Source organism: Somniosus microcephalus, chromosome 3 (genome assembly GCF_052327205.1).
Source record: "Somniosus microcephalus isolate GS21.2 chromosome 3, FLI_Smic_1.0, whole genome shotgun sequence".
NCBI classification, from domain to species: Eukaryota; Metazoa; Chordata; class Chondrichthyes; order Squaliformes; family Somniosidae; genus Somniosus; species Somniosus microcephalus.
In genome coordinates this window covers 183,258,311-183,275,010 of record NC_140989.1, presented here as the reverse complement: position 1 = coordinate 183,275,010, position 16,700 = coordinate 183,258,311, and the positions used below count along the sequence as shown (strand labels likewise).

At 45.1% G+C, this 16,700-nt stretch overlaps 1 protein-coding gene across 2 annotated transcripts in view; it reads left to right on the top strand.

The window, feature by feature from the left end:
* igf2r (insulin-like growth factor 2 receptor) overlaps positions 1–16,700 on the top strand; it is a 211,196-nt gene that overhangs the window by 174,835 nt on the left and 19,661 nt on the right. For both annotated transcript variants that reach the window (XM_085982001.1, XM_085982000.1), the window contains exons 42-45: positions 343–460; positions 1,561–1,707; positions 2,469–2,653; positions 15,916–16,102. In XM_085982001.1, the coding sequence (XP_085838127.1) occupies positions 343–460; positions 1,561–1,707; positions 2,469–2,653; positions 15,916–16,102 (637 nt within the window). The remainder of the gene's footprint in view (positions 1–342; positions 461–1,560; positions 1,708–2,468; positions 2,654–15,915; positions 16,103–16,700) is intronic.

Sequence of the window (16,700 nt, the reverse complement as noted above, 5' to 3'; positions counted from 1 at the left end):
GTGTAGAACAGAGAGATTCTCCACTACTACTGCTATAAACTCTGCATGGTCTAATATGCAGCAGCTCTTCTTGTTTTGATCCATAAAAACAGATCATTGGTTACTCAGATTGTGGCTGTCAGCTGTGTTCTATTGCTCAATTCTCTGGACAAGATGGTCTTTGGAGCTCGTTTTCGGTTAAAATAGTGGGATCTAGGTTTATGTTATAACAATATGTAACAGTTTGGTGGTATAATCGGTAAATGTGGATAAATATGAACACTGGTTAACATGACACGTGCTGTGACTAGTACTTGCATGCTAATAGTCTAAAAGCTTTTTATCTCGATCATTTATTTCCAGACACGCATCTTTTTGTGAATTATTCAAACGGCTATTTTGCGTGTAGTACAGGCAAACACGCGAAGACTACTATACAACTGCAATGCTCATCAACAGGTGGAGCACCAGAGCTGAAGAAGTGAGGAGAATCTTATTCCCAGCATTTGAAGTATTTATGGAAGTCTGGTGTCCTGTAGGAATTGGATCTCCATGATTCTATAGATCACTGACCATGACTGAACCATTAGAAGAGCAGGGCAAGGCAGCAGGAAAGGAAGGGTGGGATCATTGGAAAAAGTAGGTTAACCTAGACCGTTCTTGTACATCTGGTAGCACCTGGTTAGAAAGTGACACTGACAGAGGTCTGTCACCATGCTGCCCATCCACCCTCTGAAAGGCAGCATTCCTACCCTGCTCAGGATGGTGAGAACTTCCCATCAGAAGAATATTTCCATTAAATTTTGTGGGAATTAACTTAGTTTATATTGTATTGTATGATCCATACTTAGCTTCCCTAAAGCTAATGCCTATTGAAGGTGAAGTACCACTTGAGGTTAGATTTAGCACACCAGTAACTAGACCCCAAGCATTGTTTTGTCAGTGGCTGTGCCTCTAACTGGGCAGTGATGTGTGGTTTTGGAGGAAATTTAAAGGGAGAAACATTGTTTGATGGGGTGAGGGACAAAACATTATCCTTATCCAAATGGCAGAATTTCTAAGATCATCTATAAACTAAGTTAACTCTGCAGTGTTTGCCTTGTACTTTTTGAAGAAGGATGGTTTATCTTGTTCCCAAGTGTTCTGTTATTGGGTAAACACAATACTACAAACTGCTCCAATTCAATTTTATTTTTGGGTGTCCTCCATGTTGTATCGAATGAGTGCTTTATCATACGGACAAGTTCCTGTTGACTGTATTACATACAGTATTTCTAATTCAATTGAATATCCTGCTCGAGCTGTAAGGTGCCCACAAAATTGTAGTTTTGAATATTGAAAAATGTGATGGGGATAGAAATTTTAAAAGTCTACATTACTTAATGTATTTCTGAATTTCTAAATACCCTATACAAGCACGTTTTGATCGGAGTCCAAAGTTGTCCAGTAATACAGGGAAATTTGTTGTGCATGTTTACATTCTACTGAATTGAGCATTTTGTAGGTTCTTGATCTTTGCTTGGAATGGTGTGCGTGCGTGTCCCTAACCAGTATAACTCTCAAATGCTTTTTTCTTTCCAGAGTTGATGAAAAGGAATGTGAGTTTTTAATCATATGGGAGACTCGTGCAGCCTGTGCTGTCAAACCACAAGAGGTTTACATGATGGGTGGAACCATTAAAAGCCCATCAACTGGCAAGAAAGTTAATTTGTCAGCTATTTATTCTAAGTAAGTATTGTACGTTTTGACTGTTTTCATACTTTTAATTCAACTTTCATTTATGTTTTGTGCATGTGAATAAACTTCAGTGTAATGTCATTTTTGTCAGCTGTTGCTGTGGCGAAGACCTGTTTTTTGTCCTGTCTTGTCACCGTGCCTATCCTCAAACTAAAATAAATCGCCACAGAATGTGAGATTTGTTTTTTTTAAATTGTATTCTTTATGCAGATAAGTTTCTGAAAACATTGACATGTTGAAACAAAATTTAACCTCATACAGGAAACTTTGTGATAGACGGGACCGGCGTGTTGCCGATCTATCAAAACTGCTGGACATACAAAGTTAATGTTGAAGCATACGGAGGTTTTCATCTCCGTATCTGACAACAAACACTGTTGCTTAGCAACAGCTTCTAAAGAGGCAGCTGCAAGCGTCTCTAGCTGAAGCTGTTGCTATAGCTACAGACCTTGCAGTGCCTGACTTTGGGGGGGGGGGGGAAAAAGAACGAGAACTAAAAAAAACTTATAGAAAACGGCTCCTGATTTTTGCCGTTAGATCGAGTATTCCGGACACACAACCTCCAGATAAACCAAAGTTTCCTGTAGAATGACAACTTTGTGATTGACCTAATTTACCAATTTCTAATGCCGCTTTATTTTCCATTTAAAGATTCCTTTTTTTTAATGATAATCTGCAAGTGTCGGGTTTCATACTACAGAGCGTGCACTCATTCTAAATATTGCTGCAAATTCTTGCTTTCTGTGTTGCAGGTTGTACAAAGCTTCAGGTGATATTAGATCAAATGGCGACTCGTATATCTACGATATTCAGCTTTCTGGGATCACGGATCCTGAACACATTCAGTGCCAAGAGTCCAACATCTGTCAGGTCAAAACTAACCAACCTTACTTCAGACGTATTGGCGTAGCTTCTAAAGCAAAATACTACCTTGAAGGTAAATACTTCATATTCTGTAAATTATTTGTTTTTTTAATAGTTTGTTTCCTGAAAGATCAATTTCTACCATTGACAGTTAGAATTGATTTTTTTTTTTTTTTTTTTATATAAAAGAGTAGTACAAGTTGGGACTCCTTAGAATAAAAAACTTACTTTGATCTTGACATTATATAAGCAGGCTTGACATAAACTTGCTGTAACCTTTCTATAATATTTTCAGATTCTAAAATATCCAGACTTGAGCACAAAATCTAGGCTAACACTTCAGTGCAGTACTGAGGGAGTGCTGCACTGATTAGTCTTTCAGATGAGGTGTTCAACCGAGGCCCAGTCTGTGCGCTCAGGTGGATGTAAAAGATCCCATGGCACTATATTTTGAAGAAGAGCAGGGGAGTTCTCCCCAGTGTCCTGGCCAATATTTCTCCCTCAACCAACAACACTAAAACAGATTATCTGGCCATTATCACCATTGCTGTTTGTGGGAGCTTGCTGTGCACAAATTGGCTGCCGCATTTCCTACATTACAATAGTGACACCACTTCAAAAGTACTTCATTGGCTGAAAAGCACTTTGGGACACCCTGAGCTTGTGAAAGGCGCTATATAAATGCAAGTCTTTTCTTTCTATAACCATTACCATTTAATGAAAAGCAGCTGAGCGGATCTGTGAGGAGCGGGAGCGGCGGCAGTATAAAAACCGAGCCCCAGGACCAGGTAAGCCTCAGAGCGGACCTGAGGAGCGGGAGCGGTGGCAGTATAAAAACCGAGCCCTAGGACCAGGTAAGCCTCAGAGCGGACCTGAGGAGCGGGAGCGGTGGCAGTATAAAAACCGAGCCCCAGGACCAGGTAGGCCTCAGAGCGGACCTGAGGAGCGGGAGCGGCGGCAGTATAAAAACCGAGCCCCAGGACCAGGTAGGCCTCAGAGCGGACCTGAGGAGCGGGAGCGGCGGCAGTATAAAAACCGAGCCCTAGGACCAGGTAGGCCTCAGAGCGGACCTGAGGAGCGGGAGCGGTGGCAGTATAAAAACCGAGCCCCAGGACCAGGTAAGCCTCAGAGCGGACCTGAGGAGCGGGAGCGGTGGCAGTATAAAAACCGAGCCCTAGGACCAGGTAAGCCTCAGAGCGGACCTGAGGAGCGGGAGCGGTGGCAGTATAAAAACCGAGCCCCAGGACCAGGTAGGCCTCAGAGCGGACCTGAGGAGCGGGAGCGGCGGCAGTATAAAAACCGAGCCCCAGGACCAGGTAGGCCTCCGAGCGGACCTGAGGAGCGGGAGCGGCGGCAGTATAAAAACCGAGCCCCAGGACCAGGTAGGCCTCAGAGCGGACCTGAGGAGCGGGAGCGGTGGCAGTATAAAAACCGAGCCCTAGGACCAGGTAAGCCTCAGAGCGGACCTGAGGAGCGGGAGCGGTGGCAGTATAAAAACCGAGCCCCAGGACCAGGTAGGCCTCAGAGCGGACCTGAGGAGCGGGAGCGGTGGCAGTATAAAAACCGAGCCCTAGGACCAGGTAGGCCTCAGAGCGGACCTGAGGAGCGGGAGCGGTGGCAGTATAAAAACCGAGCCCTAGGACCAGGTAAGCCTCAGAGCGGACCTGAGGAGCGGGAGCGGTGGCAGTATAAAAACCGAGCCCCAGGACCAGGTAGGCCTCAGAGCGGCTGAGTGGACCTGTGAGGAGCGGGAGCGGCGGCAGTATAAAAACCGAGCCCCAGGACCAGGTAGGCCTACCAATCCGAGAGCGAAGTAAAAAGTAATCGAAGTGTGACGTCACCAGGAAGCAGGTAAGTGATTGGGTGGTGAGTATTTCTCTCTTAAACTTTAACTCTGTGGTTTATAGTTTTTAAGGTCTCTGTGGTGTAGCAGGGACTGTTTGTAAACCAAGGCCCTTAAATATATCATCATTTAGCTAGTGTAATTGGTGGGATTGATTTGATTTAATTTATTTTGAATTAATTAAAGGGTAAGTTGGTGGAATTTAAATTCAATTTAATTCTGGAATTAAATGTTAGTCTTAGTAATGGCGACCATGATACCATTGTCGATTGTTGCAAAAACCCATCTGGTTCACTAATGTCCTTTAGGGAAGGAAATCTGCTGTCCTTACCTGGTCTGGCCTACATGTGACTCCAGACCCACAGCAATGTGGTTGACTCTTAATGCCCTCTGAAATGGCCTAGCAAGCCACTCAGTTGTAAACAGCCGCTACGAAAAACAAGAATAAAAAAACCGGACAGACCACCCGGCATCGGCACCGGAAACGACAACGGCAAACCCAGCCCTGTCGACCCTGCAAAGTCCTCCTTACCAACATCTGGGGGCTTGTGCCAAAATTGGGAGAGCTGTCCCACAGACTAGTCAAGCAACAGCCTGACATAGTCATAATTACCGAATCATACTTTACAACCAATGTCCCAGACACCACCATCACCATCCCTGGGTATGTCCTGTCCCACCGGCAGGACAGACCCACCAGAGGTGGTGGTATACAGTCTGGAGGGAGTAGCCCTGGGAGTCCTCAACATTGACTCAGGACCCCATGAGGTCTCACGGCATCAAGTCAAACATGGGCAAGGAAACCTGCTAATTACCACCTACCGCCCTCCCTCAGCTGATGAATCAGCACTCCTTCATGTTGAACACCAATTGGAAGAAGCACTGAGAGTAGCAAGAGCACAAAATGTCCTCTGGGTGGGGGACTTCAATGTCCATCACCAACAGTGGCTCGGTAGCACCACAACTGGCCGAGTCCTAAAGGACATAGCTGCCAGACTGGGTCTGCGACAGGTGGTGAGGGAACCAACAAGAGGGAAAAATCTACTTGATCTCGTCCTCACCAATCTACTTGTTGCAGATGCATCTGTCCATGACAGCATTGGTGGAAGTGACCACCGCGCAGTCCTTGTGGAGACGAAGTCCCGTCTTCATGTTGAGGATACCCTCCACCGTGTTGTGTGGCACTACCACCGTGCTAAATGGGACAGATTTCGAACAGATCTGGCAACTCAAAATTGGGCATCCATGAGGCGCTGTGGGCCATCAGCAGCAGCAGAATTGTATTAACCACAATCTGTAACCTCATGGCCCGGCATATCCCTCACTCTACCATTACCATCAAGCCGGGAGATCAACCCTGGTTTAACGAAGAGTGCAGGAGAGCATGCCGGGAACAGCACCAGGCATACCGAAAAATGAGGTGTCAACCTGGTGAGGCTACAACACAGGACTACTTGCATGCCAAACAACGGAAGCAACATGCGATAGACAGAGCCAAGTGATCTCTCAACCATCGGATCAAATCAAAGCTCTGCAGTCCTGCCACATCCAGTCGTGAGTGGTGGTGGACTCTTCAACCCATTCAATTCACTCCACGTGATGTCAAGAAACGGCTGAAGACACTGGATACTGCAAAGGCTATGGGCCCGGACAACATTCCGGCAATAGTACTGAAGACTTGTGCTCCAGAACTAGCTGTACCCCTAGCCAAGCTGTTCCAGTACAGCTACAACACTGGCATCTACCCGGCAATGTGGAAAATTGCCCAAGTATGTCCTGTCTACAAAAAGCACGACAAATCCGACCAGGCCAATTACCGTCCCATCAGTCTACTCTCAATCATCAGCAAAGTGATGGAAGGTGTCGTCGACAGTGCTATCAAGTGGCACTTACTCAGCAATAACCTACTAACTGACGCCCAGTTTGGGTTCCGCCAGGGCCATTCAGCTCCTGGCCTCATTACAGCCTTGGTCCAAACATGGACAAAAGAGCTGAACTCGAGGGGAGGTGAGAGTGACTGCCCTTGACATCAAGGCAGCATTTGATCGAGTGTGGCATCAAGGAGCCCTAGCAAGACTGAAGTCAATGGGAATCAAGGGGAAAACTCTCCATTGGTTGGAATCATACCTAGCACAAAGGAAGTTGGCTGTGGTTGTTGGAGGTCATTCATCTCAATCACATGACATCACTGCAGGAGTTCCTCAGGGCAGTGTCCTAGGCCCAACCATCTTCAGCTGTTTCATCAATGACCTTCCCTCCATCATAAGGTCAGAAGTGGGGATGTTCGCTGATGATTGCACACTGTTCAGCACCATTCGAGACTCGTCAGATACTGACGCAGTCCGTGTCCATATGCAGCAAGACCTGGACAACATTCAGACTTGGGCTGACAAGTGGCAAGTAACATTCGCACCACACAAGTGCTAGGCAATGATCATCTCCAACAAGCGAGACTCTAACCATCTCCCCATGACATTCAATGGCATTGCCATTGCTGAATCCCCCACTATCAACATCCTGGGGGTTACCATTGATCAGAAACTGAACTGGACCAGCCATATAAATACTGTGGCTACAAGAGCAGGCCAGAGGCTGGGAATTTTGCGGCGAGTGTCTCACCTCCTGACTCCCCAAAGCCTTTCCACCATCTACAAGGCACAAGTCAGGAGTGTGATGGAATACTCTCCACTTGCCTGGATGAGTGCAGCTCCAACAACACTCAAGAAGCTCAACACCATTCAGGATAAAGCAGCCCGCTTGATTGGCACTCCATCCACCACCTTCAACATTCACTCCCTCCACCACCGGCGCACTGTGGCTGCAGTGTGTACCATCTACAAGATGCACTGCAGCAACTCGCCAAAGCTCCTTCAACAGCACCTTCCAAACCCGCGACCTCTACCACTTAGAAGGACAAGGGCAGCAGACGCATGGGAACATCACCACCTACAAGTTCCCCTCCAAGCCACACACCATCCTGACTTGGACCTGTATCGCCGTTCCTTCACTGTCGCTGGGCCAAAATCCTGGAACTCCCTTCCTAACAGCATTGTGGGTGTACCTACACCATATGGACTGCAGCGGTTCAAGAAGGCGGCTCACCACCATCTTCTCAAGGGCAATTAGGGATGGGCACTAAATGCAGGCCTAGCCAGCGATGCCCACATCCCATCAATGAATTTAAAAAAAAGTCATGACAGGAGAGCTCGGCCCTGTGGCATGCTCCTCCTGCGCTATGTGGGAACTCGGGGGCACTTCCTGTGTCCCTGACAACCATGTGTGCAGGAAGTGTGTCCAGCTGCAGCTACTGGCAGACCACATTGCGGTGCTGGAGCTGCAATTGGATACATAGTGGAGCATTCGCGATGCTGAGGACGTCGTGGATATCACGTTTAAGCAGTTAGTCACACCACAGGCAAAGGTTGGACAGGCAGAAAGGGAAAGGGTGACCAACAGGCAGAGTAGTAGGCGCAGGCAGGTAGTGCAGGAGTCCCCTGTGGCCATCCCCCTCTCAAACAGATATACCACTTTGGATACTGATGGGGGGATGGCTTACCAGGGTAAGGCAGCAACAGCCAACTTCCTGGCACCAGGGGTGGTTCTGCTGCACAGGACTGGAGGAAAGAGTGGGAGAGCTATAGTGATAGGGGATTCTATTGTAAGGGGAAAAGATGGGCGTTTCTGCGGCCGCAAACGAGACTCCAGGATGGTGTGTGGCCTCCCTGGTGCAAGGGTCAAGGATGTCTCGGAGCAGCTGCAGAACATTTTGGAAGGGGAGGGTGAAAAGCCAGTTGTCGTGGTGCATATAGGTACCAACGATATAGGTAAAAACCAGGATGAGGTCCTAAAAGCTGAATATAGGGAGATAGGAGGTAAATTTAAAAAAAAAAAATAGGACCTCAAAAGGTAGTAATCTCAGGATTGCTACCAGTGCCACGTGCTAGTCAGAGTAGAAATAGAAGGATATTTCAGATGAATACGTGGCTAGAGGAATGGTGCCAGGGGGAGGGATTCAAATTCCTGGGACATTGGAACCGGTCCTGGGGGAGGTGGGACCAGTACAAAACGGACGGTTTGTACCTGGGCAGGGCCGGGACCGATGTCCGAGGGGGAGTGTTTGCTAGTGCTCTGGGGGAGGGTTTAAACTAAAATGGCAGGGGGTTGGGAACCTGAGCGGGGAGACAGAGGAAAGGGAAACGAGGATAAAAGCAAAAGACAGGAAGGAGAAAAACAAAAGTGGCAGACACAGAAATCAAGGGTTTAAATCAAACATGGCCACAGTAAATAATTCTAAAAGATCTAAGAGCGTTAAAAAGACAAACCTGAAGGCTTTGTGTCTTAATGCGAGGAGCATTCGTAATAAGGTGGATGAATTAGCTGCGCAAATAGAGGTAAACGAATATGATATGTTTGGGATTACGGAAACATGGCTCCAGGGAGGCCATGGCTGGGAACTCGACATCCAGGGGTATTCAATATTCAGGAAAGATAGGCGAAAAGGAGGTGGGGTAGCATTGCTGGTTGAAGAGGGGATTAACACAATTGTAAGGAAGGATATTAGCTCTGATGATGTGGAATCTGTGGGTAGAACTGAGAAATACCATGGGGCAGAAAACGTTAGAGAGAGTGGTATATAGACCTCCAAACCGTAAGGCGGAGGTCGGGGATGGCATTAAAAGGGAAATTAGAGAAGCGTGCAATAAGGGCACAGCAGTTATCATGGGTGACTTTAATCTACATATAGATTGGGCTAACCAAATTAGTAACAATACTGTGGAGGAGGAATTCCTGGAGTGTATATGGGATGGTTTCCTGGACCAATATGTCGAGGAACCAACTGGAGATCAGGCCATCTTAGACTGGGTATTATGTAATGAGAGAGGATCAATTAGCAATCTTGTTGTGCGAGGCCCCTTGGGTCGGAGCGATCATATGATAGAATTCTTTAAGATGGAGAGTGAAGTAGTTGACTCAGACTAGGGTGCTGAATTAAATAAAGGAGACTACGATGGTATGAGGCGTGAGTTGTGTAGGATTGCTTGGGGAATGTCACTCAAAGGGTTGACTGTGGATAGGCAATGGCAAACATTCAAAGATCGCATGGATGAACTACAGAAATTGTTCATCCCAGTTTGGCATAAAAATAAAACAAAAAAGGTGACTCAACCGTGGCTAACAAGGGAAATTAGAGATAGCATAAGATCCAAGGAGAGGACATATAAATTGGCCAGAAAAAGCAGTAAACCTGAGGATTGGGAGCAGTTTAGGATTCAACAAAGGAGGACAAAGGGATTAATTAAGAGGGGGGTAATGGAGTATGAGAGTAAGCTTAATGGAGTATGAGAGTAAGCTTGAAGGGAACATAAAAACTGACTCAAAGCTTTTATAGATATGTGAAGAGAAAAAGATTGGTGAAGTCAAGCGTAGGTCCCTTGCAGTCAGAATCAGGGGAATTTATAATGGGGAACAAAGAAATGGTAGACCAATACATACTTTGGTCCTGTCTTCACAAAGGAGGACACAAATAACCTCCCAGTGATGTCGGGAAACATAGGGTCTAATGAAAGGGAGGAACTGATAGAAGTCAATATTTGTAGGGAAATGGTGTTAGGGAAATTGATGGGATTGAAGGCTGATAAATCACCAGGGCCTGATAATCTACATCCCAGGGTACTTAAGGAAGTGGTCCAAAATTCGATAGACTCTGGAACAGTACCCATGGATTGGCGGGTAGCTAATGTTACCTTATGTTCAAAAAAGATGGTAGAGAGAAAACAGGGAATTACAGACCGGTAAGCCTGACATCGGTAGTGGGGAAAATGCTAGAGTCCATTATAAAAGATGTAATAGCAGAGCACTTGGAAAACAGTGACCTGATCGGACAAAGTCAACATGGATTTACAAAAGGTAAATCGTGCTTGACTAATCTACTGGAATTTTTTGAGGATGTAACTGGTAAAATAGATACGGGAGAACCAGTGGATGTGGTGTATTTGGAGGAGAAGCATCCGGAAAGGTGCTGAACACCTCGAGTCTCTTTGCTGGGAGCAAGCGCAAGGAGCGCACGTCAACCCAAGCACCCCACCCACCCACCCCTTCAACCACCGTCTGCCCCACCTGTGACAGACTGTAGGTCCCGCATTGGACTCATCAGTCACCTGCGAACTCATTTTTAATGTGGAAGCAAGTCATCCTGAGTTCCGAGGGACTGCCCAAGAAGAAGGAAGGAGGTGTATTTGGACTTTCAGAAGGCTTTCGATAAGGTCCCGCATAAGAGATTAGCGTGTAAAGTTAAGGCACATGGGATTGGGGGCAAGGTATTGACTTGGATAGAGAACTGGTTGGCGGACAGAAAGCAAAGAGTTGGAATAAACGGCTCTTTTTCTGAGTGGCAGGCAGTGACTAGTGGGGTACCGCAGGGATCGGTCCTTGGACCCCAGCTATTCACAATATGTATTCATCTGGACGAGGGAACTAGATGTAATATCTCCAAGTTTGCAGATGACACAAAGCTGGGTGGGCGTGTGTGCTGTGAGGCGGATGCCGAGAAACTCCAGAATGATTTGGACAGGTTGGGTGATTGGGCAGAAGCATGGCAGATGCAATATAACGTGGATAAATGCGAGGTTATCCACTTTGGTGTCAAAAACAAGAAGGCAGATTATTATCTGAATGGCAATAGATTAGGAGAAGGGGAAGTGCAACAAGACCTGGGTGTCCTTGTGCACCAGTCGCTGAAGGTAAGCATGCAGGTGCAGCAGGCGGTTAAGAAGGCAAATGGTATGTTGGCCTTCATAGCGAGAGGGTTTGAGTACAGGAGCAAGGATGTCTTGCTGCAGTTGTACAGGGCCTTGGTGAGACCACACCTTGAGTATTGTGTGCAGTTTTGGTCACCTTATCTGAGGAAGGATGTTCTTGCCATGGAGGGAGTGCAGCGACGATTCATCAGGCTGATACCTGGGATGGCAGGAATGACGTATGAGGAGAGATTGGGTCGATTGGGCTTGTACTCGCTGGAGTTTAGAAGAATGAGAGGGGATCTCATTGAAACTTATAAAATTCTAACAGGACTAGACAGACTAGATGCAGGAAGGATGTTCCCGATGGTTGGGGAGTCCAGAACCAGGGGTCACAGTCTAAGGATAAGGGGTAAACCATTTAGGACTGATGAGGAATTTCTTCACCCAGAGAGTGGTGAACCTGTGGAATTCTCTACCACAGAAGGCAGTAGAGGCCAATTCATTAAATATATTCAAGAAGGAGTTGGATATATTTCTTAAGGCTAAATGGATCAAGGGATATGGGGAGAATGCAGGGACAGGGTACTGAATTTGGATGATCTGCCATGATTGCATTGAATGCGGAGCAGGCTCGAGAGGCCGAATGGCCTACTCCTGCTCCTATCTTCTATGTTTCTATGTTACCCTGTTGTTGGTGTGTTTGTAAGGAGTTTAGCATCAATTTGAGACTAACTTAAACTCGCCCTGTTTTCCAAATGTCAGTCATTTTTCTGCAGAAGTTGATGGTCTATGCGTTAACTCATTTCATGCTGCCAGTGAGTTTATTTCTCCACTAGCAACTCCTGGTTAGTGGTTTTACATCTCCGATTGCCCTAGTCCTTGGCTGAAAAAAATTGTCTTTACTTTTAGCCAGATGAGCCCAGATCTTTGCAACTTGCTTCCACCTCCAAAATGGGGATTGGTGCAGGGAGGCAAAACAAAATTAGCACCAAAGGATTTGTTTTTACTTTAGAGGGGGGGGGGGAAATAGGGTGAAAATAGATCAGAGGGGAACAAAGTAACATTTTAAAAATAGAGAAGGACGCAACAGATAATTCTTGGCGTGAAGCAGAGGGGCTATTCAGGAGGGATGGCAGTAGAAGAGTTGGGATTGAGAATTGGAAGCTATAGTCAGGTAGAATAATGGAAGTTATAGGTGACTGGAGCGAAGAAAAGGGCGACCGAGGGCCAGAGCAGGACTGGAGGACAGTCCACATGGAGAAAGGGAATTCCAAAATGTGCATGCAGTGGACACCAGTGGTTTTCTGTAACACTTACTAATTGTTGACTTCGGCATTACTACACAGTTCATTATAGAGTTTGTGAATGAACACAGACCAGGGGCTGATGGGAGTTGAAGGAGTCTGGCACCTGGTGGAGACCAAACATATAATATTGCTATGAAATACCTGCTCGTCTGTGTCTCTTACCCTGACAATCCTTAGGTATGGAGTTTGGTTAGATGTTAGGAAATATTTATTTTCAGAGCCCTCGCCCTCTGGAACACATACTCAAGCATATGATGGGTATCGATTCTCTATAGTCCTTTAAAACTGAGCTGGATAAGTACGTAATGGAGCATATTTTCAGCTAGAGAGGGCAAGTTGCAGGTTAGCTGAGAGTGGAAGTATTTATGGGTTACTGCAGTGTCCTGGAGCTTTGCTTTGCTTGGGGAGTCCAAGGAATGTAGAAAATCTCATTGGCCTCTCTTGTCTGTCGTTCTGCTGTCCCAGCATTTATAATCAATGTGTTTCCTATGTTACTTGTCTGTTTCGCCCATTGAAGAGATCTAAACTGGAGGGGGGGCATCTTTTACCTGGTTTACGGTAATTTACCTTCCTTTACCTGGTTTACGGTAATTTACCTGGTCAAGCAGCTTTTGCTGCTGCGCTCCGACCAATCCCAAACAGCGGTTTCGAATCGCTAAACCCACCCTTCCAGTTCTGACTGGAGGAACTTATAATTAATGATATATTAAAAACGGACAAATGATCTGGATGTAAGAAAGTCAAACTTTATTAACTAAAGAAAACTGCACCATACGATCAAAGCAATAAAGAAACTACACCACACGATCAATGTAAAATTGCTTAAAGGGAAGGCAGACGGCAAAAACGAGGGATAAATGGCTACAATGTAAGTCTTACAATCTTAGCAATTTCCCTTAAATTACCGCCCCTCTAACTCCTTACTAGATTGCCTTGCTGAGTCAGAAACCTGCTCACCTGTGGCCCAAAGAGTAAGAGAGATGCTTCTGAGAAGCTATCTTTATATCCTGTGAGCTCCTGCTGTTTTGGCGCTGAAAAGGTCTGCGCAAATTCGCGCCAAAAAGTTCGAATACACAAGAGAGGGGCCATGATTGGCTGATTCAAACGGGCTATTTCCCAGTGGCCAAACTGCTTCCTTTGTCTGGAATGGGTTTCGAATAAAGCTTGGGGTGGTTTGAATGTGTCTTCATTCTGGGGCCGAAATGTTCCCGCCCACATCCAAGTTCATCTGGCTACAACAAAAGGGATCCAATTGCCCTATTGTCTGGGTAATGGGTGATTCAAACCCATTAATTCCTTTTCTTAGTCTAAAAAAAAGTCTCTTCCGTAGTTTAGGTGTGTCTCAATTGTGTGCTGGGCTTTGAATGGAGTTGGATTACTATGTAAACAGAAACCCATTCATTGTGGTCACTGAAACTGCAGTCTCAAGTGGTTTAATCCCTTATGTCAACAAGGCAGCAGTTTCCTGTAAACAAACATTGCCTATGTAGGGAAGGGAAACTCCCTTTTTTTGATTGACAGAATTTGACTGCCACTGCTTGATCCTCCCACTTTTCACAGACATCCTCGAGCTGCTTTCTTTTGTCCTTGGCCATGCTTTTCTGACGGCCATTTTTAAACCCCTTTGCAATTTACACAGTTCAAAACTCAAGAATACATTTTTTTTTAATACAATGTGCTGTCTTAAAGTGTGCAAATTTTTCCACGAAGTTCCTCGATTCCGGTGTTGTCCACGTGCTGCCCAACTCAATGCAGCCCCCCTGCGATTCTGGGTATGTTTAAAACATTGTCCAACCCAGAGGCTATTTCCACGATGTAGATTAATATCTCCAGTATCTTCGGGGCTGAGGGATTTTGCGAACCCCTACAAAGCTAAGTCCTACAATCTCCCTTGGTAAACTGTTCTAAAGGCTGACCATTCTGAGGAAATGCTTTATAACATGCTACCAGAAACTACCCCTTGTCAGCTTGTACTCAGACACACTAGAAGGGAGGACAACTAGTGGAGGTTGACGGTCAAGTGTAGAGTTGATCAGAGAGCAAATGAATGGCAAATCGCCATTATCCTAATAAAATCCCAGAATTCAAATCAATATGGCTATATGAAGTAATCTCATTTGAACTGCAGAATTGACTTTAATTCAGACAAAGTCAAAATAGATAATGGTGTACACCCCAATGATTTGTAAAATAGGCATTTGGGCTTATTTGTCTAAAACATCAAGTCCTCCATTTGCTTATGGTCTGCATGTTTCTTGGTACCCTTGGGCATTCCTATCTATCTCTGCTCTGGAGGCTGATGACCTGTCCATCTACAGTTTCCAGTCTCTCTGCAGAATTTTATCAGCCTCTTTATACAGCTGCCCTGCCCAGCACACCATCTAGCCATGTTCTTCTTTGCCTGTCTCTTGCTCTACTACCAGTTTTTCCAGACAGCAACCACCGCAACAATTTTCCTCTGCGACTCCTGAATAATATACTCATGGTATATCATTCTTATCATAATAACCCCTCTTAATTCTCTTGTGCTAACTCAAGGACTCTCTTATTAGTCAGTCGTCTTACCCAACTAATTTTCTGCACAGGCCTGTAGCATCAGAATTCCAACGCCTCCAGTCTTTTTACTTAATTTTTCAAGGTACAGTTTTTACACCCATACAATATTGACCCCACACTACATTTCAGCATTCTACACCTTACCAGCCTGACTTTATGGCTGCACAGAAACTCTTTAGAAGCCTCCTTTTAACTCCATTACTTTGGCCATCTGATGTTCCGTACCCAAGTAAGTAATTTTACTTGCTCAGTTTCCATATTGTTTGCTCTCGGGTCAGTTTTTGCAGGATCCTCTTTAGCTATGATTCTCATTGACTGTCTTTGCAATTACTTTGAATCCATATTTATAAACATGTCTGACTTACCTTCCAAGTATCAGTTCAGTGTGTTTAATTGATGTGTCTTAGAAGCTGGGTTCAAAATTAATGGAAAGTTGACGAACAGCTCAAGTCATCCAGGCCATGTGTCTCAATGAATTCAGTGTGTTGAAAAGAGTGGGTGATGTAACACATCTTCGCCCTACTGCTCTTATGACCTTTGTCTATTTCATTACTGTGAACATGTTGAAGATGAGTTAAAGAATCCTAATAAGTATTGTGTTTTCCAATCAATTCCAGCTCTTTCGGACATCTGTTAATCTTGTGCTTCACCTTGTCAAACCTCTCAATCTACAAAGCCTGCTCTTAATCATTTCTGAACCAAATATTCCTTTTGCTTGTTTCCTTCCTGCTCTGAAACCGAACTCATCGCTTAAATCGTCATGTTAGCTTCTTTCTTTCTTCTTTGTAGTATGATTATTCGCAGCACTTCCAACACAGATGATTGTGTCTAATATGGAGGCCATCGTCAGTTATGTGGCATGATTTACATTTCTAGTCTTTGTTTCTAGATGATGACCTGGATGTAGTTTTTTCTTCTAACTCAGTGTGTGGCCGCGATAAATCCAAGAACGTCTCTTCCACCATACTTCTCCACTGCAGTCAGTCGGCAGGGGAAGGGAAACCAGACTTCCTTCATGAGACTTCAGACTGCCAGTACCTGTTTACATGGTACACTTCGACCGTCTGTGCACTTACGTGAGTTTTTCTGGCTGTTTATAGAATTAAGCTTCAGCAGACTGATTTTCAATATTTCTCCTGAGTGTTGCATTTTTATGTAGTTGCTGAATGCTGGGCAAAGTCAGCTTCATGTATTGAGAATTCTCTGTGGAACCTTTCAGAAGTTTGAAGCCTCTTCTCTCCCCACTGTGTATGTTATTTGCAAAAACATTCTGTTTATTAAACTTTTATAAAGATCAAATTCAAACCTCCTGAGTTTCAAGAGTATGATTTATTTTGGCCAAAAATATTCCAGTTGCATTTTTTAAAATACTTGATATGGCTGGGAAGATGCTTGTAAGAAAAGCTCTCCAGGGCAGCATTCTGACTGATCTATAGAATAACTGAGGTGGGAAGATGAAAGGCAGTAACAAATTCAGGTGTCCAGATAGTCATGTGGTGAAAGTGGAAGATTCCTGCTCACAAAAGACACTTGTAAACTCATATTTCCAAATCTTGACGACCCAAGAAGTAGTGATTTGGCACTTTACTCTTAAAAGCCTTCAGCCATTTTACCTGTGGTACGCTACTTAAGAGAGAAAAGTAGTATAACTCTTGTACAGGTGATGAAATGGCT